Genomic DNA, 25,432 nt, shown 5'->3' with positions numbered 1-25,432 from the left:
ATAGAGCGGTATGCTGGAGAGGGCTGGCACCGTCACCGCGCTGCTGTCTGCCGACGTGTCTACACCCTGCTCAAGGGAAGCGGTCCCCTGACTCAGGACCATGTTCTTATACGCACATCTCTGCCTCTGCTTCGCCTGTACAGTGACATCTATGCCAGAACATTTATAGAGAACCCTGGGGTACTGTGTACGAAGAACGAGCTACGTTACCGGGCAAGTTACCTATAAATTAGGGCACCTGCTAAATATGCATTCACCACCTCCCCCCACCCACCACATGCAACAACAAGAGATAACAGTACAGCGCTCCACTTACATCTGGGAGCCTTCTCAGCCTTTCAGTAGTACTAAGAGGACTCAAGGGACTTCTTAAAGGAGTCTTCCTTAATGCAACAGGGATGTGTGTCACTGAGTTTGTCTGTAGCCATAGTGATATAGTTAAAAAAAAAAAAAAAAGGTCCAACGACTCTAGTAAAGGAGGAAGATTTAAGGGAACCTCTCTGATGAAACAAGCTGTGTGTATATATATATATATATATATATATATAATGATTCAGTACAACTTATAACCTATTGATTAGAGATGAGTGAGCTAGGCCGAGGTTTGGATTCGTACCCACCTGCATTTAAATCCTGCAGTCTGCCTGCTCCATGGAGGAGGAGGAGACAGACAGAGTCCTGCCTGGAAAACATGGATACAGCTTAGGTCCCAAGCGGTATCCATGTTCTCCAGGTGGGACTTGGGCTGTCTCCACCTTCTCCACAGACCGGGAAGACAGAGGGATTCAAATGCAGATGGTTCGGGTTTGTACAAACCCAAACCTCGGACCAGCTCACTCATCTCTACTATTGATTCCAGCTTATGAGTCCAGTGGGTGGTACTAACAGGTGCACACACAGGAAAGGGTGTCAATCACAGAGTGAGACCTCCCATTTGACTTCTAAAGGGCCTTTTACAGGGGCTCATTATCACACAATATATTGTTAAATCATTTGAATTGAAGCCATAATCTTTTAAAGGAGAAGTCTGGTAAACATTTTATTAAAGTATTGTATTGCCCCCCAAAAGTTATACAAATCACCAATACACACTTATTATGGGAAATGCTTATAAATTGTTTTTTTTTTCCTGCACTTACCACTGCATCAAGGCTTCACTTCCTGGATAACATGGTGATGTCACTTCCTGGATAACATGGTGATGTCACTTCCTGGATAACATGGTGATGTCACTTCCTAGATAAATTGGTGATGTCACTTCCTAGATAAATTGGTGATGTCACTTCCTAGATAAAATGGTGATGCCACTTCCTGGATGACATGGTGATGTTACCTTTCTGGATAACATGGTGATGTCACGTCCCGACTCCCAGAGCTGTGCGGGCTGTGGCTGCTGGAGAGGATGATGGCAGAGGGATGCTCAGTGTCCCTCCAGTGCCCTGTGTCCCTCAGTGTCCCCCCACCATCATTCTCTCCAGCAGCCACAGCCCACACAGCTCTGGGAGTCGGGTCGTGACATCACCATTTTATCCAGGAAATGACATCCCCATGTTATCCAGGAAGTGACATCACCATGTTATCCAGGAAGTGACATCACCATGTTATCCAGGAAGTGATATAACCATGTTATCAAGGAAGTGACATCACCATGTTATTCAGGAAGTGAAGCCTTGATGCAGTAGTAAGTGCAGGGAAAACAGCACTTAATGTGCATTTCCCATAATAAGTGTATATTGGTAATGTGTATAACTTTTGGGGGGCAATACAATACTTTAATAAAAATTTTTGGCGGACTTCTCCTTTAACCTCTTAAGGACATATGACGTACCCCTACGTCATATGTCCTCACTTGCACTTCAAAGCGGGGCCGCGCGGCGGCCCCGCTTTGAAGTGCCGCGATCCCGGGTGCCGCGAGTAGCCCGGCACCGCTGCTATTAGCGGGCACGGTCTGATCGCCGTGCCCGCTAATTAGCTAATCGGAGGCAGCTGTCAAAGTTGACAGCTGCCTCCGATTACCGGAGGCAACGTTTCCCTGGGGTCTAGTGGGGGAGATCGCTCCTCCGGAACCTTGTCCCGGAGGAGCGATCTCCGTTACTGATGCCGGCCGGGGACGCGTCCAAGATGGCGCCGTCCTCGGCTCGGCACTCGTTTGTTTTCGGCTGCAGCAGCCGAAAGCAAACGAGTGCCGATCTCATGGATCTCTGCAGCATATCTATGCTGCAGAGATCTCAATCAGAGATCCAAGTGTATATACTAGAAGTCCCCTAGGGGGGCTTCTAGTATATGTGTAAAAAAAAAAAAAAAAAAAAGTGTTGTTTATAGTAAAAAGCCCCCTCCCCTAATAAAAGTCTGAATCACCCCCCTTTTCCCAGGTTTTAAATAAAAGTAAACAAATAAATAAATAAACATGTTTGCTATCGCCGCGTGCGTAATCACCCAAACTATTAATTAATCACATTCCTGATCTCGCACGGTAAACGGCGTCAGCGCAAAAAAATCCCAAAGTGCAAAATTGCGCATTTTTGGTCGCATCAAATCCAGAAAAAATTTAATAAAAAGCGATCAAAAAGACGTATATGGGCAATCAAGGTACCGATAGAAAGATCACATCATGGCGCAAAAAATGACACCTCGCACAGCCCCATAGACCAAAGGATAAAAGCGCTATAAGCCTGGGAATGGAGTGATTTTAAGGAACGTATATTGGTTAACAACGGTTTGAATTTTTTACAGGCCATCAGATACAATATAAGTTATACATGTTATATATCGTTTTAATCGTAACAACTTGAGGAACATATCTAACATGTCAGTTTTACCCCAGGGCGAATGGCGTAAAAACACATTTCCCCCAAATAAAAGAAATGCTTTTTTTTTTTCAATTTCACCACACTTTGAATTTTTTTCTGGTTTCGCAGTGTACTTTATGCAAAAATTCAGCCTGTAATTGCAAAGTACAATTAGTGACGCAAAAAATAAGGGGTCATGTGGGTTTCTAGGTGGAAAAATGCAAGTGCTATGGCGTTTTAAACACAAGGAGGAAAAACCGAAAAGGTAAAAACGAAAATGGGCCCCGTCCTTAAAGGGTTAATGTAAACACAGCAACAATTAAAGAACAAACGAAAGTTCTGTACATGTAAAAGGACCCCAAGACTAGAATAAGCAGATATGTTAACCAATAGATTACAGGTTATGCCCAATCTTTTCTGACTATACCATATAGCAGTATACACTAGGTGTCGGAGCTCCAATATACCTGATACATAAAGGTTTCGGCACTAACAAATCTAGCAAAATAAGGTGGTTTATTTACATCATATAGTAGTACAAAGGACGCATTTCAGCAATGCAGCCGAACTATTCTACAGACACAGATGTGCGTCTGTCAGCAAACGGTTAATACATTTCAGGCAGCAAAAATTTTCGAGTGCAGCTTTGACTGTGACTGGAGCATACGGTGTCATGCACTGTAAAGCAAAGTCTTTTAATGTTCCGGCATTCTCAGGTCTATTTAGCTGGCTAATGATATTACCGGCACGCAGTCAGAATGTAAATGGTTCTGTGTTATTAGCATTTGTCGGTGAGCCGTATCTGAGCCCTGCAACGTCCTGCAGTGACCGGCAGCTGGTCTGTAGCACTGAGCTGGAAAGTAATGGGGATTTCTGGAGCAAGACGAACTGATTGATAACAGGAGGATGGAGAATGTATGTCAGTCACAAGGATCACAGACAATATTGAAGTGTTTGCCTCCACAGTGCAGTATGTTTAACAGCACATTTCACTGTACCATAGTAGCTAAAGCACTCTGAGAGAACTGTCTATATATACAATAAAAGGGTCCCACAACATGTTTCACCAGAATGGAGCCCAGTTCATCAGGGGATAAATGATTGGGCAAAGAAAATTATAATAGCAATATCTCCACTAGAGCCTCTTAGATGGCCCGATAGGAGGTCGTCTACAGAAGCCAATGAGCACTGATCATCAAGGCTGGCGCTCGTTTGCGATCACGCTGCTGGCCTGCACGAACAATCCTTCCATCATTTGTATGGCCGCTTATAAATATTTCTGATGGCCACAGATCCCCTGTTTATAGAGGCAGATGTGGGGCTCATAGCGACATTTTTTAGCGTGGCACAAAAGATGCGATCAGCCAGGGATAGGGATTCTTCCTGCTGCTGCTTGGCTGACTGCCGATACTTTTACATGGACCAAATATCGGTCAAAGAACTGTTTCTAGCAATGCTCTTTGCCAATCAGTGACATGTGTAAATTGCTCCTTACTCGAACCTCTTTCCCTACTTACAGAAAGGGGATCTGCAGTGATCAGCTGTAATTTCAAGTGTTTAATTCCCCTGCAGCGCCACCACTGGCGAAATAAAGAATTACAGTTTGTGATGAATTCAGCAAGGTAACTGGTCCTCCACAGCAACAAAAACTAGACTATAAATAAATAAATGGCCCCACTAGGGGAAGGCTGGCATCCCATTCAGGGGGTCATTCTGCTTTGGGAAGGGTATTTAGACAAACCTCGGGCAAATAACCATAAGAAACAAGAGAGACAACATCTGAGGGACCCTAAGGAATGGCCGGCTCTGTCCTCACCGCTGGGCTTTATGTAATAGGATTACACCTTGGGGCAGAGTGCTGCTATTCTCAAGAGAGAACTGATGAAAACTGCAATTATAGGTTTTATTACTCCGCTTACTTACGCAGCATCCGACGCGTCCGGCATCAGCACATTGCTGCCACATTCTGATAACTTCTCCCAAAAAATCTTGTTAAACTGAAGTGCGGAGAGATTATGGAGACTTTATCCTACACGTTTTCTGCTGACCTGTATGCTCATAACTTTTTACACCCGCCAGTAAAATGTAAAAAGACTGTGTCATCAGAAAATGACTTATTGTTTAAATTATATTTTTGTAGTAAACATATTTTTTAGGAATTTTTGTTAACATTTTTTTAAATCTAATTTTCCAGTTTTCTATCTACATTATTAAATAATCCTGAGATCTTGCAGTTTTCATTCTCACCACTGGGGCTTAGCTGAAACTGGAGGAGGCTGCTGTAAAGTGATCTGTACAGCATTACAGCGTCAGGTGACACCAGTAGAGACAAGAGCAGCTCCCTGTGGAATGACCTCTTTAAAGGTCACAGAGCGCGCTCAGTAATGTTTTACACTCATCTCAAGGGGACAGGGTCTGTCTATTGTCGTATATATCCATGAGTCTTGCTGTAAAGCAGGCCACTAAATGCTGTTAAAAAAAAGCTCAGGCATGATGGTCACCCCCCTAACAATGTACAAAAAGTGAAATAAAGTCAGAAAATAGGAACAGATTACAATAAAAGAACAAGTTTTCATATCTGACTCTAATCAGGAAAATTTAGGTGACACATTCCCTTTAACTTTTTTTTTTTTTTTAAATATATTTTTATTATTTTAGTAAATAACTTTTTTGTGTTACAAGGAAAGAAAGAGTCATATTCAAGTTCACATAGTTTCCAACATGCGGTCTGGATCAGTATAATGCAATGACAATCACTAAGGTGACCAGAAACAGACGTTGAAGTCTTCACTAGATGACAGAAGGTCAGGCTGCCACAACCCAGTAATGTCCAAATAGCTGAAGCAAACTAACAAACAAAAACAAAACCAACTCCCCATTCCCTCCCCCCTCCCTTCTCTCGGAGTCGTCCCTCGTTCCTAATGCAAAAGACCCGTTCATGCACATATTATTTCACATCTATTTCTATCTAGGCATACGGAGAACACCTCAATCCACCTTCAGTTTCCCTAGGGATCCCGCCAGGGCCTCCTTCAAATACCATTCTGTCTGGCGAAATGGAGATATAGTCTGATATATCTCAGCGCTGGTCAAAAAACAAACAAATAAAGGATTTCCACTTAGAAACAAATTGTTTGGTCTTTTTTGATTTGTGAAGTTCAGTGTCAAGTTGATCCATTTTTAGGTAGTGTTTAACCTGACCAATAACCTCAGGAATCGTGGGAATTTCAGGTTTCAGCCAGTGGGCCAACAGGCATCTTTTAGCCACCAGGATGAAAACATGTGCGAGGAGGGGTAATGGTGAGTCTTCCCAAGGTATGTGCAATAGGATAGTTAGAGGACGCACAGGTAAGTGTTGATGCAGTCGAATCCGCAATGCGTCCCCCAAGGCGGTCCAAAACGGTTCCACCCTGGGGCACGACAGCAGGCCATGCATCAGATCAGTGTTGGGAGTGTCACATTTGGGGCATGGGGTTAGGCGAGTGGGATCAGTGGGGGAGATTGGCAGAGAAAAGCCGTTCAAAGCGTGATGCATTATCTTGTACTGCGTTTCCCTCTAACGTTCATTAGTAACAGCAGTCTTAACTACTCCCCAACCCTTCAGAATTACTTCTGTTAGATTTTGTGCCCCCAACTTCCTCTCCCAGTACGTGAATAAATGTGGTTCCAAGTGGGCTAGCGCCTCCTTTTTCAAGTCACGGTATAGGGAAGATAAGGAGTGGCACATTTCCCCACTATCTACATACCCCTCTATGACACCCGTCTGGATCTCTTTACTCCAGTTCCGAAGGCGGGACTGCAGGAAAGAGAGCACCTGGTTATAGGAAAGGAAGTGACCTGAGCCCAGTCCCTTGGACTGTTGCAATTCAGGGAAGGAAAGTAGTCTGGGTTCGGAAGCAATGAAGATCTCCAGCCGTATAGATGCCTTTAGACGTCCATTCCCCAAATAATTTATTTTCTCTGCCTGCTCTAAATTCAGCATGGCTCCAGAGGTCCATATACCGACCTGCCAGGTAAGATTGCTGCAGTAAAATACGCACTGATTTCCATGCCGCTATAGTGTCCCTAAAAAGAACACTTTGCTTAACAGCAGGGGGCAGGGAGACCAGCCTAGTGTGCAGGATGGACCCTAGAGACCACGGTGACGCCAGAGCAGACTCAATAGATAAGTTGGAGTACACGCTTGACCTCCTTAGCCAGTCTATACTATGTCTTAACAAACTGGCCAAATTATAGTACCGCACATCGGGCATGTTTAGTCCACCCCTGTCTCTGTCCAGTACCAGTTTTCTGTACGCTATTCGCGGGCGTTTATTCGCCCATACAAAAGAAGTAAAAGCCTTATGCAACCGCCTCACGTCCTGGTGTCTGAGGAGGAGTGGTAACGTCTTCAACGGATACAGCAATTTTGCAAACGACATCATTTTCAGCAAATGACATCTGGCCAGGAAAGACAGCGGTATAGTAGACCATTTTTGGAGCTCTGATATTTTCTGTATGATTGGTGGAAAGTTTAATGTATACAGGGAATGTGGAGAATGTCCTACCTGAATACCCAGATAGGAGATATGTGTACGTGTTACTTGAACCGGGATTTGTTGGGGGCCTAGCCGGGGTGACAGTGGGGGGGAGATGTCTAAGAGTTTGCTTTTAGCCACATTTACCTTGTAGCCAGAGTGTTGGCCAAATAAGTCTAAGAGGCGGAATACTTCCGGTAAGTCTCGGGCAGGATTTTCTAAAAACAGCAAGAGGTCGTCGGCGAATAATGCAATCTTCACTTCCTGGCTACCTACCTACCTTTATTCCCCTAATCTCTGATGTAGATTGCATAAAACGTGACAGAGGCTCTATGGCCAGGTTAAATAGTAAGGGGGAAAGGGGGCATCCTTGGCGTGTGCCTTTATATAATGGGAAGGGCTCAGACAGAAAGCCCGGAGTGGAAATCCTTGCTTGAGGGGCATGAAACATTGCATTAATCAAGTTGGTAAAAGCCTCAGGGAAATCCACCTTTAACTTCATTTTAAAGGGGCTCTCCACTTAGACAATCTCCACAAGGGTCTCTTTTAAAAAAAAACTGCAAGCGAGCAACAGCAATGCATTTTCTAAACCAGAGAACCCCTTTAAGTCTGGTTCAACCCTCATATTGAGTGGCAACCAATCAGATTGCAGCTCTCATATAAAGCTAAGAGGTGGATATAGCGCATTCCCCTCACGGGATGCCAGGATCGTCTCCTCCATCAGTGACAGCTCTATCAGGAACGTTGCCACCTCGGAGCTTTTCATGCTTTGTTACCACATTGCCGCAGTCTAATCTCCTGTAACTAAGAGGACAGAGAGAATTAATTGTGTAAATTATCATTGCTGTCAGCATTAGAGAGCAGACAACGTCCATGTGCATCTCTACTGGCAGCGACTCCGCACAGAATTATCCCAACACAAAGAAAACGCCAGAAAGGCAGCAAAATGCTGTGTCAGAAAGCGGAAGTGCTGACACGTCTTCCCATACGGATCGCTGGTACATGGTCAATAGGAGGCCGCTGCTTATGGATTAACCATACAGTGCACAGTATACAGTGACAGCTCTGAGCTATAAGGAACTATATAACAAATATGCATATTGTGGGCAAAGAAATGTGACTGCAAAAACTCATTGCTTTTAAGTTGCATGACAGCAATGCACATGAATTGTTTAATAATGACTGTGAGATTTTATCACACAGATTAGCACTTCATTGTGTAGACTGGGACAGAGTCAGCAGAGTCATCTCATCATTAGAGGGCGGAGCCAGCAGAGTCATCTCATAAGAGGGAGGGTCAGCAGAGTCATCTTATAATTAGAGGGTCAGCAGAGTCATCTCATCATTAGAGGCGGGGTCAGCAGAGCCATCTCATTATTAGAGGGTCAGCAGAGTCATCTCATTATTAAAGGGTCAGCAGAGTAATCTCATTATTAAAGGGTCAGCAGAGTAATCTCATTATTAGAGGGTCAGCAGAGTCATCTCATCATTAGAGGCGGGGTCAGAAGAGGCATCTCATTATTAGAGGGAGGGGCCAGCAGAGTAATCTCATTATTAGAGGGTCAGCGAGGGTCAGCAGAGTCATCTCATCATTAGAGGCGGGGTCAGAAGAGTCACCTCATTATTAGAGGGAGGGTCAGCAGAATCATCTCATTATTAGAGGGTGATGCCAGCAGAGTCATCTCATTATTAGAGGGAGGGCCAGCAGAGTCATCTCATTATTAGAGGGAGGGCCAGCAGAGTCATCTCATTATTAGAGGGAGGGCCAGCAGAGTCATCTCATCATCATTAGAGGGCGGAGTCAGCAGAATAATCTATTTATCATTAGAGGGCGGGGTCAGCAGAGCCATCTCATTATCATAACAGGGCGGTATTAGCAGAGTTATCTTATTAAGATTAGAGGCAGGGTCAGCAGTCATCTCATTATCATTAGAGGGCGGGGTCAGCTGAGTCATCTCATTATCACTAGAGGGTGGGGATCAGCAGAGTCACCTCAATATTATTAATCATTGCTATATTTTTGCTGGAGGCCTAGATAAGTCTGGATAGCGATACCATACAAATATAGTTGCAGCCCACAGAAATACATTGAGTTGGATGATACAGCAATATACATGCATGCTTTTCTAGATGCAGACTTCAGCATCATTATTCCCCATAGACATGCAGCTGTTACCGAAGCACACTCTACATCTTTGCAGTGTAGACTGGGGCAGAATCTACAGAGTCATCTCATTTTCATTACAAAGACCTCCATTTAGATTGTGAGCCCTAATAGGGAGAGGGACCAGCTATGTACAATGCCAAGGAATAAGTAGGCGCTATATAAATAAAGGAATTATTATGTGCCTGTTGGAGTCAAAATAGCGTCTTTAGGTGATGTATATACTGTATGGTGTGTGTGTGTGTGTGTGTGTGTGTGTGTGTGTGTGTGTGTGTGTGTGTATATATATATATATATATATACACACACACAAACTCATTGCATTCATCTAACTGACCTTGCAAACATCAGTGTGAACAGACTCTGGGTACTATTTTTACAGCTGCCAAAAAGCGCACACACCCTGTAATACAGTGTATATATCAATATATCAGAGATGGGGAACCTCATGCCCTCCAGCTGTTGCAAAACTACAATTCCCATCATGCCTGGACAGCTAAAGCTTTGGCTGTCCAGGCATGATGGGAACAGTAGTTTTGCAACAGCTGGAGGGCCACAATATTCATGACACGTTCCCTTTAACTACCATCCCATAAACCCCATCTCATTAGGCACAGAATAAATGGCGGCTAGCCTGTAAGCGCGGCGTCTATTTTTGTTGCTGAATCATTTCCCAAATTCAATTTTTCATCAGAGTTTTTGCCAAGTGCTGTGACGGAAATCATAACTTCAGCGCGGACCGTCTGCCAGGACCGCGGAGAATGTATCCGTATAATTACAAAAACCGATCGATCCCCGTCCTGCGTCTGACTGAGCACAGCTGGGATCACCGAATAAATGTTACATCGGCATCCGAGGAACGTGATCCCATAACCGAAACAATACACCTGACAATGAACCTGTCACCGCACAGCGCTCTGTTTAATAGGATATCTAGCAGAAGCCCAATGAAGCAGAAGAAACCAAGTACTGCACAGAGCCATGAAGGGGGAACAATATATATAATGCTCTCTGCTGCCACCTCTGTCCATGTCAGGAACTGCCCAGAGCAGGAGAGGTTTTCTATGGGCATTTGCTGCTCTGGACAGTTCCTGACATGGACAGAGGTGGCAGCAGAGAGCACTGTGTATGACTGGAAAGAATACATCACTTCCTGCAGGACATACAGCAGCTGATAAGTACTGAAAGACTGTAGGTTTTTTAAATTCAGTTACAAATCTGTAAAACTATCTACCACCATTTGATCTGAAATCAACTTTGCTTCTCTAGAGAACCCCTTTAATGCAAATGTATAAGAATTATGATTTCAAGAAACTGGTTTGTTGCCAACTGTGATTTCTATACACTTTTATGCTACATCTGTGTGTCCTCTGTAATCGGGAACCTGGTTTAAGAGGTTTTACTATCTGACCGAAAAAGGGGGACTCATGTCTCCCATTAGAAGAGCGTCGCCAATCCATTCATTCTCTATAGCAGGGATGGGGAACCCTCCAGATGTTGCAAAACTACAATTCCCATCATGCCTGGACAGCCAAAGACAAGGCATGATGGGAATAGTAGTTTTACAACAGCTGGAGGGCCCAAGGTTCCCGATGCCTGCTCTATTGGAACAACATCAGGCTATTTCTGTAGCTCCAACAGAGAAAGAGAAGAGGTCCCGGTTCTCCACAATGCGGGGTCCAACCAATAGGGACTCTGGAATCTCGAGAACAGGGACCCATGTCTCCCATAAGAACAGAGGGGTGGGTTACTGTGGACTCTTCTGAGACAGCTGATGTTAATAAGTCCCTGACAGGCTTTATCTGCAACTTTGTAGCTTCTTGACCTGAGAATTATGGTGGTTTTACACGGAACGATTTAAAGTTCGAATTCGAACGATAATCGTACGTGTAAACGCCGCGAACGATCAAGCGACGAGCGAAATCGTTCCTTTCTTATCTTTCAACAAGTTCTCAAATCGTCGTTGATCGTTCGCAAAATATTCGCAGATCATTCCGTGTAAATATTCTTTCAACAATTTCACCTGTGTGTGAGATAGGCTTAAGCGATCGCAAAACGATTGCATAACAAATTTTCCGTACGATGTATCGTTCCGGCTAAACGCTGATCGTTATAAAAAAAACATTGTTCATTCAAAATAGTTAATTGTGCGATCGGGCGAATTAACGCTCCGTGTAAAACCACCATAAGCCTCCCAAAATTACAGAGAAGCTACAAAGTTGCAGATAAAGGCTGTCAGGGACTTGTTTAAGTCAGTCGTCTCAGAAGGGAGAGGAGGGGGAGACAGAGGAAAAAGCTCACACACAGATTTTTGTGTTTTCAGCAGAAAGCAGCAGCTCAGAACTGGGGGAAGGAGACTAAATAGATAATAACAAGTATGGAAGAAATTGTTAGTCTCAACATGGGCAGCAGTTATGTTTGAGAGGAATATACCTTTAATTGCAATCAATTCAAATCTGTCAACCAAGCAATAAAAGTCTCTTCACACCAGGGCTCCAACCATGAGTACAGAATGGTGGAGGAACAATGGTAGTCTGGGGATAGATGATGACATCTGGAGCCAGTGATCACTTTCTCGCCTGATTGAGGATGCTGGAGGTAGTCTGGCAGCCGGGAATAGCGGGAACAGCATCACTCAAAATGTTACGCTGTTTACTCAACTCTTATTAATGTCAATGAGAATAGGTCCCTAGAGGTGGGATGCACATCTACTAAACTTCTACAGCATAACCTGTGGATATCCCAGATGGGAATACCCCTTAAAAAACTACAAGCAAACTCTGCAGTCATGTGTCATAATTTTATCACACCTGAATGTTACCGTGGTTACAGACTACAAATAAGCCTTGTGTAGTCTGATCTCCATAAGAGACACCATTTTTTTTCCGTCCTGGAGACAGCAACCTAAATAAAGTCACATAGCGGCTGTCATGCACAAGTCATGCAGAAAACCATGTTATGCCTTGAGGTATCAAGCTGCAGGCAGAAAACTACAAAACCACACGAGCAGTGACAGGCATCACACCACCATACCACGCTCATCTTCTGCTGCTGCCGCCGCCACCGTGACATCAGGGGCCTGCACTGAATATGGAGGGGTTTTAGGGTATCGAGAGGCTAAAAAGGAAGCGAAGAAGAACACATGGTTTTATATCTGTCAATCTTATGATGACAATTATCATTACACCGATACATGAGATGAGAGGACCATGAGAGACTACAGATGGGGTTGACCTATCTAATATAATCTAAATTTAGGGAGATTTATCAAACATGGTGTAAAGTGAAACTGGATCAGTTGCCCCTAGCAACCAATCAGATTCCACCTTTCATTTCTCACAGACTCTTTGGAAAATGAAAGGTGGAATCTGATTGGTTGCTAGGGGCAACTGAGCCAGTTTCACTCTACACCATGTTTGATAAATCTCCCCCATTGTCTTAATATTAGAAAGTAAATGAAAATCAGACTCAGGGTCTTAAAGGGATACTCCAGGGGAAACATATTCAAGTCAACTGGTGTCAGAAAGTTATACAGATTGGTTAAAGACTTTGATTTAGCAGCAGGAAAGGTTTTCTATAGGGATTTGCTGCTGCTCTGGACAGTTCCTGACATGGACAGAGGTGGCAGCAGAGAGCACTATGTCAGACGGGGAAAGAATACACCCCCTCCTGCAGGACATACAGCAGCTGATAGGTACTGGAAGACTTTCCTGCAGCAAATGGAAATATCTAAATATCCACATGAACAATTTCTCGTTGGTCGTTTGATCGTTGTCTGCATTTACACAAAAAGATTGTGTAAATTTAAACAATAATGATTTTTCACACGATAATCACCCCGTGTAATAGGGCCCTTACTCACCTCTCCTGCATCCCTCCTCACACCAAGGCGCCAACCTAGGCAACTTTTTGCCACTGAGCCCGGCACCGACAAACAGAAAGGTAACACCCTATACATTTCCAAGAAGAACAACAGAGGAAAGGCACAAGCAAAGCTTAACCCTTTGAGGACCAGGCCCAAAATGACCCAGTGGACCGCGCAAATTTTGATCTTAGTGTTTTAGTTTTTCCCTCCTCCCCTTCTAAGAGCTCCAGCACTTTCAGTTTTCTATCTACAAGGCCATGTAAGTGCTTGTTTTTTACAGGAATAGTTGTACTTTGTAATGGCGTCATTCATTTTACCATAACTATGTATGATGGAATCCCAAATATATTATTTATGAAGATATAAATTGGTGAAATAGTAAAAAAGAATGCAATATGGTAACGTTTGGGGGGTTCCTGTGTCTACGTAATGCACTATATGGTAAAAGCGACATGATACTATTATTCTATAGGTCAGTCCGAACACAACCATATGCAGGTTACACAGATTCTCTAATGTTATATATTTTTTTTAAACAAAATCCTTTTTTTTGGCAATTAATTATAAATAAAATAGCCCTATTGTGACGCTTATAACGGTTTTATTTTTTCACCTACAGGGCTGTATGGGGTGTAATTTTTTCCACCATTATCTCTAGTTTTTATTAATACCATATTTGTGAAGATCGGACGTTTTGATCACTTTTTATTAATTTTTTTTATATATAATGTAACATAAAATCGGTAATCCGCGCACTTTTTTCCCTCTTTTCGTCTACGCTGTTCACCATTCGCAATGACGCTTGTTATATTTTAATAGATCAGACAATTACACACGCTACGGTATATTATATGTTTATTTGGGGTTTTTTTTATATGTTTTATTTATATAATGGGAAAGGGGGGTGATTTCAACTTTTATTGGGGGAGGGGTTTTGGGGTAGTGTGTTGGTGTTTTTAACTTTTTTTTTTTTTTTTTTTTTTACACATTTGAAGTCCCTTTGGGGGACTTTTACATCCAGTACTTTGATTTTTACACTGATCATTGCTATGCCATAGGCATAGCATTGATCAGTGTTATCGGCGATCTGCTCCATGAGCCTGCCTGTGCAGGCTTAGTGCAGCAGATCGCTGATCGGACCGCAGGGAGGCAGGTAAGAGACCTCCGGCGGTCCGTTTTACCAATCGGGACCCCCGCAGTCACACTGTGGGGGTCCCGATCAGTAAGTGACAGGGGACTCCACGTCACTTACACTTAAAGAGACGTTTAAGGAGTTAATGACATGCGGCAGCGTGATCGCTGCAGCGTGTTATTACCGGTGAGGTCCCGGCTGCTTATTGCAGCCGGCCCCCACCTGCTATGAAGCGCGCTCCGCTCCGGAGCATGCTTCATAGCCGGAGAAACACCCAGGGCGTATAGTTACGCCCTAGGTCGTCTGGGGACAGACTTCCATGGCGTAACTATACGCCCTGGGTCGTCTAAGGGTTAAAGGAGAAGTCCGGTGAAAATTTTTATTAAAGTATTTTATTGCCCTGCAGATGTTATACAAATGACCAATATACACTTATCACGGGAGATGCTTATAAAGTGCTTTTTTCCCTGCACTTACTACTGCATCAAGGCTTCACTTCCTGGATAAAAAGGTGATGTCTCTTCCTGGATAACATGGTGATGTCACTTCCTGGATAACATGGTGATGTCACTTCCTGGATAACATGGCGATGTCACTTCCTGGGTAACATGGCGATGTCACTTCCTGGATAACATGGCAATGTCACTTCCTGGATAACATGGCAATGTCACTTCCTGGATAACATGGTGATGTCACTTCCTGGATAAAATGGTGATAAAATGGTGGACGACCCGACTCCCAGAGCTGTGCGGGCTGTGGCTGCTGGAGAGGATGATGGCAGGGGGACACTGAGGTACACAGGGCACTGGAGGGACACTGAGCATCCCCCTGCCATCATCCTCTCCAGCAGCCACAGCCGCACAGCTCTGGGAGTCGGGTCGTCCACCATTTTATCACCATTTTATCCAGGAAGTGACATTGCCATGTTATCCAGGAAGTGACATTGCCATGTTATCCAGGAAGTGACATTGCCATGTTATCCAGGAAGTGACATCGCCATGTTACCCAGGAAGTGACATCGCCATGTTACCCAGGAAGTGACATCGCCATGTTATCCTGGAAGTGACATCGCCATGTTATCCAGGAAGTGACATCGCCATGTTATCCAGGAAGTGACATCACCATGTTATCCAGGAAGTGACATCACCATGTTATCCTGGAAGTGACATTACCATGTTATCTAGGAAGTGACATTACCATGTTACCCAGGAAGTGAAGCCTTGATGCAGTAGTAAGTGCAGGGAAAAAAGCACTTTATAAGCATTTCCCGTAATAAGTGTATATTGTGTATTTGTATACCTTTTGCGGGGGCAATACAATACTTTAATAAAAATTTTCACTGGACTTCTCCGTTAAGATGGATGAAGCAATAATATTTGTTTAGTGTCTGTAAATGCGGCGGTATAACACTATGAGGATAACATTAAGGGGATGTGACATACTGTGTATAACACCAGTTGTAGAACATTACACCGCCATCATTTATCACCAGCCGCTGGATTTAGAGGACACAGATAATTCCCAGCAATATAGAGATTCATCTGCTCTGCCAGCAGTGCCGGCCGAGCTGCACCGCCACCGTGCCATGCCTCATATTATAGATGATCGCCAGACCCACCGGCTACACAATCTGTCTCCTCTCTAGTTAGACAGGACCAGACACACAGCTGAGCCGTAATACCAGACTAAGGGATTCCTGCTAAACCCGCTATAAATATACTGATATACAGAGCTTATATATTCTACAGGATGTGTCACCGAGATTACCAGGAGGAGGGATGAGCATGAAGGGGATATAACAGACCAGGATATATATATAACCGAGCGTCTACTATCTAATATCTGTATCTCCCTATCTATCCCGTCCGTCCGTCTGTCCCGTCCGTCAGACAGACAGACAGACGGACGGGACAGACAAACAGACGATCTGTCTGTCCCGTCCGTCCGTCCCATCTGTCCCGTCCGTCCGTCGGGACAGACGGACGGACGGACAGACCGACGGACAGACGGACGGACGGACAGACGGACAGAGGGACAGACCGACGGACAGACCGACGGACAGACGGACGGACGGACTGACGGACGGACGGACGGGACAGACAGATCGTCCGTCCCGTCCGTCCGGTCCGTCCGTCCGTCCGTCCCGTCCGTCCCGTCCCGTCCGTCCCGTCCCGTCCGTCCCGTCCCGTCCGTCCCGTCCCGTCCCGTCCCGTCCCGTCCGTCCCGTCCGTCCGTCTATCCCACCACTTACTGCAGGACATACAGCAGCTGATAAGTACTGGAAGACTGGAGATTTTCAAATAGAAGGAAATTACAAATCTGTAAAACTCTCTGCCCAACAGATTTGAAAACATTTTTTTCCCGGTGGAGTACCCCTTTAAAATTACAGGTGAATTTTTTTTTCTGTTTTAACAGAAAAATAATCAGGAAGTATTAGTACATCAGGTAGGCTTTTCACTAATACATCTCCCAGAGCGGCGCACACAGACTCTGCTATGTTTAATCTGGCAGCGGCATCTGGTAGAATTCCATATAAATGAGCACATTTATAGCTATAAGTCTACACCAGAGGAATGCTGATCATATGACTCCCGAGATGTCAGACTAACACAAGATGGCTTATACAACTATTTACCTTACAAGAAAAAGAATACGGATATCAGCATTTACAAGCGGTAACATCAGCCCCGTCTTACAGTGAACCCAACACTATGGCGGCACAAGGAGTTACACATCCAGATCTCCTGATGCATGTGCCGAATAGAGTATAAAAATGACATAGGAATATTATAGCTATTAGATGCGTCATATAATAGGCAGAGGGGGAGAGGGCGGCTTGTCAGGAAAACCAGGAATGTTAACAATGCAGATTACGGACTCACTTAACATACTTAAAGGGGTTGTTCACCAAAAAAAAAAAAAAAAAAATTCTTTCAGATCAACTGGCGGCAGAAAGTGCCAGAGATTTGTCATTTACTTCTATCAAAAAATCTCAAGTCTTCCAGTACTTATTAGCTGCTGTATGTTCTGCAGGAAGTAATTTTTTTTCTCTCCAGTCTGACACAGTGCTCTCTGCTGCCACCTCGGTCCATGTCAGGAACTGTCCAGAACAGTAGCAAATCCCCATAAAAAAACCTCTTCTGCTCTCCAGACTGGAAAGAATACCACCTCTTGCAGGACATACAGCAGCTGATAAGTACTGGAAGACTTGTGTTTTTTTTTTTGATTTTTTTTTTTATAGAAGTAAATTACATATCTCTGGCACTTTCTGACATTGGCTGATTTGAAAGAACAACAATTTTGATGAACAACCCCTTTAGGAATGGTGGGTTGATTATAAATCTATAATTGTGACACGCTCACTACTGCTGCCATCAGGCAATTATTATTATTTGCAAAGCTTTATTAACAACACTTTGATTTGTTTCTAAAAACTTGACCCTATCCTCAGTGTATGCATTCACACAGATCGCAGCTGATCACTGGGGGTCCTAGTAGGGGAAAGCGGTGAACCCCTTTAAAGCGACTGTACCCACAATCTGCCCCCCCCCCCCCAACCACTTGTACCTTCAGATAGCTGCTTTTAATCCAAGATCTGTCCTGGGGTCAGTTCGGCAGGTGAGGCTGGGTTCACACTGCGTTTTTGCAATCCTTTTTTATTTCAGCCGTTTTTTTTAAAAAACGGATGAACAACGGATTGCAAAAACGGATGCAGTTGTGTGCATCCATTTCGATCCGTTTTTCCATTGACTTCCATTATAAAAAAAAATGGCTCAAAACGGATCCGTTTTTTTTGACGGACACAAAAACGTTGCTGACACTTATTTTTGTCCGTTAAATAAAAAGAGACCCGTTAAACGGATTGCAAAAACGCACTGTGAACCCAACCTGATGCACTTATTGTCCTAAAAAGCAACTTTTAAACTTTTAGCCCTGTGCCAAACGGGAATATCTGTGCCCTAACTTTGCACCGTCCCTCCTCCCCACCCTCCTCATCATTAGGAATGCTCCAGGCAGATTGCCTCCTATTCCCCACCTGTGTCAGCCCAGCACATGGGCTGGATCATTAAGCAGCTGTGCAATGTTTAGCATGGAGAAAATGTTCCAGTGGCATTCCTAATGATGAAGAGGGTGGGGAGGAGGGAGGGAGGGGTGGTGCAAAGTTACGGCACAGATACGCCCGTAGGGCATGGGGCTGCAATTTTAAAAGCTGCTTTTTAGGACAATAACTGCATCACCTGCCGAACGGACCCCAGGACAGATCTTGGATTAAAAGCAGCTATCCGAAGGTACAAGCTCTTAGACACGGCTACAGCTCAACTAAAGTATGATTTTTGGCGTCAGGAAAGCACAACCAGGGTTTATAAACATACCAGCAGAAAGGACTTCTCATCAGCTACAAGAAGGTATAAGTAGTTGGGGGGGGGGGGGGGGGGGGGGGCACAAAGTGGGTACAGAGTCGCTTTAAAGGTTTAATAGCTGAAATACACCCAGGAATGACAAGGCAGGGCAGGCTGGAGAACGGCCAAATATACTACTAATCTATGTAAATACCAGAGAATATAGGGATTGGTACAGACTTCTTTGTGGAGAAGAACGGCACCAAGTAAACTCTTAGTCCAAGGGTTGGCCATGTTCCGCTTATCATGGAAGCCATCACACCATGACGGATATAACCTACCACCAATTCAGTCACTGGCCCTACTAATAAGGCTGCATTCACACGTTCAGTGTTTTTCCAGGTCCGTGGATGTAGTCCGCTGGCTAATTCTGTGATCTGTGCAAAACCATCCGTGTTTGCGGCCGTGTCTTTCATGGACTGGTTGAAATTGTATTGTACTAGTTTAAATAAAATTTACAGTTAAAAATAAAAAAATAAAAAGCTTGCCCAACCTCTCAAAACACGAACAAACACGTGATCGGTGTTTTCCACGGATCACAGATATCACATCCATGTAAATCCATGGCAAACACGGATGTGATTGAGTTCTATGGGGGAATCCATGTCGCGCTTCCGCTCCCAGTTAGGACATGTCCTATTATTCCACGGAAAGGATTGGAGATCCAATCTGAATAACCCAATACAAAGCAATAAAACCAAAAAAATCATCCGTGCGCACGGACAATTTAACGGAGCGTATGAATGCAGCCTTAGGTGTCCAGGTTCCTTTTAGTTTGATGGCAGGGATGGTGCTGTGTGTGTGGAGCCAATCCTAAAGGACAGTCTGACCACACATGTGAACAGGGCTCTAGTCTCTGCAATCAGACATATTCTAATCTGGGGCTGTTCACACCATCATCTGGCTATTAGTCTAGCATATACATTTGACTCCCTGAAAACCATATAGAAACTGATCATTTGGGACGACCCATAGACCGGAGAAAAACAACGCAAATGTTTCTACTACTACATACGATTTGCCGTCTCCTTGTATGCTTCTCTCCATTAGAGTTAAAGGAAAACATAAGGCCTTACGTTTCTTATCTTATCTTCAGGCATACATGGTAAGGGCCCTATTACATGTAACGATAATCGGCCGAATCGGCCCTATCCATCCGATTATCGTTACGTGTAATAAACACAACGATCAGCCGATGACAACGATTATCGGCTGATCGTTGATATAGCTTTGGACCTATAATTGTCGGGCACCGACCGCACATCGATATGCAAACTGCATAAATACCTATCCATGGTCCAGGGCTCTTCTTGCGGCCTGCTTCTCCCCGGGTCCCGCACGCACTCCGCTGCAGGACCGCCGCGGCCAGTGATTGGCTGAGTGGCCTCTCAGCTAAGACAGGCCGCTCTGAAGCTGCAGCGTGTGGGACTCGGGGAGCAGACGGCCAATCTGTTTACAGTTATTATTGGGCCCCCATCGGCCCGTGTAATAACACCCTAACAGAATTTGAACTGAAATTCACCTGGTAGTCCAGGTTTATAACACCAATGGCCCATTCCCAGGATAAGCAGTCAACGTCCGGCCAGAGGGATACTGACATCCCGCCAATCAGCCGATCAAGCGAGCCGCAGCACGGGCCCCATACATAGAGGATGGTACCAGAACCTGACTGTCAGTGGTCAGTCTCTCTGCAGCGTCTCCAAAGTGAAAATTATTAATTACACAGTCCTCATAAAAATCAAAGGGTTGCCTAGAATACAAAATAGGAAAAATTGCCTAGAACAAAAAAGAAAAAAAAAGAAAAAAGATTATTTTCACACCACTTTTTTGCATGGTGTCCGTTGAAGGTCAAGCACCGAAACAGCTAACCCCACCAGAAACCACCTAAACGGAGGGCAAACAACACTTTCCTGGCCTCTGTCGGGGGACTGGGCTCTCTGGGTAAGTTTGTTGTAAGGACTGGCTGAATTCCCAATGCATATAGCAGCAGGATGCCATTAATGTGGTGTGAGATGGACCCGACTGCTCAAATAGCAAGAAGAAAACACTCACTTGGAGACCGGTCAATCAAAACCACAACTTCCCTTCCAACAAGAGATGTATTTCCTGGTTACGCGGCTTTCTGATGACTAGTACTGAGACTGGATCTAGGGCAAAGTTGGAAGCATTATGGAGAGACTATGGGGCTCCTTTCTGTACCAGAGAGCAGTGGGCTATTACATACTCCCCCACAGCCCATGTCAGCCTTGCACCAATAGGTTATCATTATACACAGAAAAAAGCCACTTTGCTTCTAGTCAGATACATAGATTAAAAAAAAAAAAATTGCTGACGATAACTTTATTTTGCATGGCGCATTTCAAGATTCAGCTGATCTCTTCATCAGGTCGTTACCAGGTCAGATCTGCGCTGTATGAGACACAGCCTTAATGGTTTATTAAGAAATTAATCAGCGTAGGATTTTAAAGCAATTTAGCTGAGAAGTCTCTATCATTCGTTTCCATGAGATAAGATCGGGCTATTACTCTTATTACAGCAGTAAATGGCGGTACTATAAATAATGACATGCAAATACACTCACCTTTATTGCTGAATGGAAACTCTGAGACTATAGTAAAACTAAAAATACCATGCTGGTAGAGTAGTAGCCAAACTGATATAGTGGCTCCTAGCACCAGTTCCCCCTTTTACGTGAATTGTTAACCCTTTCCTTGCCAGAGATACAAATATGGATCTAATACATTCAAGATTATCAAAGGCGCTAACCTCGGGCTCAAAAGTGTGAGAGCCGGCCTGGCTACCAGAAGGGCTCAATGTTCAAAAATCAAAGGGTATAGGGGTACTCCAGACTAGAAAAAGAAAGTGTCACCTATTTAATGGGTGTCCAACTCAAAGGGTCACCAATGATGGCTTTTGGTGTTCCCGATTCTGCAACCCACACAACCTTGCCTTACAATCCAGTCATGCCTCAACAATACAAAGTGAGCCTACCCTCAAAGACCACCAGATGAACAGAATGGGGAGAAGGGGTGTAGATCTGAGCTTATATTCTCCTTCTCCTCACCGTAACCCTGAAAGCTTAAAGGGGTTATCCAGCGCTAAAAAAAACATGGCCGCTTTCTTTCAGAGACAGCACCACTTTTGTCTCCAGGTCAGATGCGGTTTGCAATTAAAGTGGTAGTTCATTAACAAAAAAGAAATATTCTTTTAAACTGGGGCCAGAAAGTGCCAGAGATTTGTCACTTACCTTCTATTATAAAATCCAGACCGAAAAGAATACATCACTTCATGCAGGACATACAGCAGCTGATAAGTACTGGAAGACGAGATTTTTTTAATAAAAGTACAACAAAAAAAAGAACGACAAATTTCTGGCACCATTTGATTTGAGCTCTATTCACTTTAATAGAACTGAGTAAATAAACCTGCACCCAAATTGGAGTGGTGCTGTCTCTGGAAGAAAGTGGCCATGTTTTTGTAGTGCTGGATAACCCCTTTAAGTACAGCCTCAACACGAAACATAGTGAATAAAAGATCTGACGGCATCCACAGATCAGACCGGACTCCATGCTGCATCTATCATCACAGGGGAAATATCTCTGGAGAATAACACAGGAGATTAACCTGCGACTCCCCGAGAGAGAAGTCATGGCTGTTTTTGGTCTTGGCGGAGAAGGATATGCTCAACAAAAACAAACGTTCTCTGATAGATGAGGATACAACAGCAGCAGCATGACGACAACCTTCTCTACACTGACCAGATGTCTATTGTATTTGGAGGTATTAGTTATATTCTTGTATAAAACATGGCCACTATATAGGAGCAGTATTATAGTAGTTATATTCCTGTATATAGGAGCAGTATTATAGTAGTTATATTCCTGTATATAGGAGCAGTATTATAGTAGTTATATTCTTGTATATAGGGAGCAGTATAATAGTAGTTATATTCCTGTATATAGGAGCAGTATTATAGTAGTTATATTCTTGTATATAGGAGCAGTATTATAGTAGTTATAGTCTTGTATATAGGAGCAGTATTATAGTAGTTATATTCTTGTATATAGGAGCAGTATTATAGTAGTTATATTCTTGTATATAGGAGCAGTATTATAGTAGTTATATTCCTGTATATAGGAGCAGTATTATAGTAGTTATATTCCTGTATATAGGAGCAGTATTATAGTAGTTATATTCCTGTATATAGGGGCAGTATTATAGTAGTTATATTCCTGTATATAGGAGCAGTATTATAGTAGTTATATTCTTGTATATAGGAGCAGTATTATAGTAGTTATATTCCTGTATATAGGAGCAGTATTATAGTAGTTATATTCCTGTATATAGGAGCAGTATTATAGTAGTTATATTCCTGTATATAGGAGCAGTATTATAGTAGTTATATCCTTATATATAGGAGCAGTATTATAGTAGTTATATTCCTGTATATAGGAGCAGTATTATAGTATTTATATTCTTGTATATAGGGAGCAGTATTATAGTAGTTATATCCCTGTATATAGGAGCAGTATTATAGTAGTTATATTCTTGTATATAGGAGCAGTATTATAGTAGTTATATTCTTGTATATAGGAGGCAGTATTATAGTAGTTATATTCTTGTATATAGGAGGCAGTATTATAGTAGTTATATTCCTGTATATAGGGAGCAGTATTATAGTAGTTGTATTCTTCTATATAGGAGCAGTATAATAGTAGTTATATTCTTGTATATCGGGATCAGTATTATAGTAGTTATATTCTTGTATATAGGAGCAGTATTATAGTAGTTATATTCCTGGATATAGGAGCAGTATTATAGTAGTTATATTCTTGTATATAGGAGCAGTATTATAGTAGTTATATTCTTGTATATAGGAGGAGTATTATAGTAGTTATATTCTTGTACATTGGAGCAGTATTATAGTAGTTATATTCCTGTATATAGGGAGCAGTATTATAGTAGTTGTATTCTTCTATATAGGAGCAGTATAATAGTAGTTATATTCTTGTATATAGGGGCAGTATTATAGTAGTTATATTCTTGTATATAGGAGAAGTATTATAGTAGTTATATTCTTGTATATAGGAGCAGTATTATAGTAGTTATATTCCTGTATATAGGAGCAGTATTATAGTAGTTATATTCCTGGATATAGGAGCAGTATTATAGTAGCTATATTCTTGTATATAGGAGCAGTATTATAGTAGTTATATTCTTGTATATAGGAGCAGTATTATAGCAGTTATATTCTTGTATATAGGAGCAGTATTATAGTAGTTATAAAATTGTGTAAAAAACAACCGCGCTCCTGATAGACACAGCTGTTCTTAAAAATGCCAGTGTCCGTATAGCTGCAGGCTACCAACAAGTGGTTACTGCTCCCACTCAATAAAAATATAATATAGGATGACAATAATGTTGTGCCGCGCTTAGAAAATTGCCGTATATTGCCGTAACATTTTAAAGCAGGACAAAGTTATAGGCGACTTGATTCCCGACAAGCCAAAAATGATTTATCATAAAGCGCAAAATTTAGGGAATAAAATTGCTCCTACAACTCATCAAAATAAAAATAAAAATGAACAAGGAAATGGTACAGTAACATATGGAGAAGGTTTTTTCCCCTGCAAAAAATGCAGGGGATGTACTAATATGTCGAACACTAAACGAATAAAGGAAATTAACCACCAGGGGGTTATGCATAAAATAAGAAGTCACATCACATGCAAATCAAAGGGGATCATCTATTTTATCAAGTGTCCTTGCAACAAATTATATATAGGAAGAACAAAAAGAGCACTAAGTAAAAGGATTTCAGAACATATATATAATATCAACAGACAATTTGACGGCCACCCACTATCCCGGCATTTTAAGGAACACCATAATGGCCAAATAGGTGCTTCCACATTTGGGGGATTGGAAAAAGTGAATACAGACCAACGAGGTGGCAATTTCATTCATAAGATGTCTAGAAAAGAAAGCGAATATATATTCCTATTTAATAGCTTGCAGCCGGCAGGATTGAATGCCGACTTTGAATTGTTTGCTTTTTTATGAAAGGAAATCTAGTGGACAGTAAAGGGTTAATCCTGTGCGGAGGACATGCACCTATATAAGGAAATCCAGCAAATGAGGCAAATCCCTCTTGAGAAAGAAGGTCGGAACCTTTGAAACGCGTTGAGGACTCTTTTGCCTCCTATAGCGATCCGTACTGTGACGTCACAGAGGACTCCGTTCAGGATTATTCCAACAGGCGGCTATACGCGCCACCGGCCGGGGCGCACGCTTTGTAAAGTAGTCTAAAACTACCATAAAGGACGTAGAGAACTCTAACTAGTTCAAGGGACTTTAAAGGACTTTAAAGGAGTTTGAAAGAGAAAGAAGAAAGAAGAAAAAAAAAACCTATCAGACGCAACAGTGGCCGATACGGAGGACCACAAGTCAGAGCACAACCAATACACCAATGCGGTGAGTGATTCTAGCTCTCACGAGTACCTGAATGTTATTATAGTAGTTATATTCTTGTATATAGGAAACAGTATTATAGTAGTTATATTCG

At 42.9% G+C, this 25,432-nt stretch overlaps 1 protein-coding gene across 2 annotated transcripts in view; it reads right to left on the bottom strand.

Annotated features, from left to right (window-relative positions):
* The window catches only part of TMEM65 (transmembrane protein 65), a 58,155-nt gene that overhangs the window by 22,692 nt on the left and 10,031 nt on the right, over positions 1 to 25,432 (bottom strand). The window contains exon 2 of one of the 2 annotated variants that reach the window (XM_069957122.1): positions 12,504 to 12,587. The exons of the other annotated variant lie outside the window; for it this stretch is intronic. Within the exon in view, the coding sequence (XP_069813223.1) occupies positions 12,504 to 12,587 (84 nt within the window). The remainder of the gene's footprint in view (positions 1 to 12,503; positions 12,588 to 25,432) is intronic. 2 annotated transcript variants of the gene reach the window in all.

Source organism: Dendropsophus ebraccatus, chromosome 2 (assembly GCF_027789765.1).
Source record: "Dendropsophus ebraccatus isolate aDenEbr1 chromosome 2, aDenEbr1.pat, whole genome shotgun sequence".
In the NCBI taxonomy this organism is placed as follows: Eukaryota; Metazoa; Chordata; class Amphibia; order Anura; family Hylidae; genus Dendropsophus; species Dendropsophus ebraccatus.
This window is presented reverse-complemented; position numbering and strand designations above follow the sequence as displayed.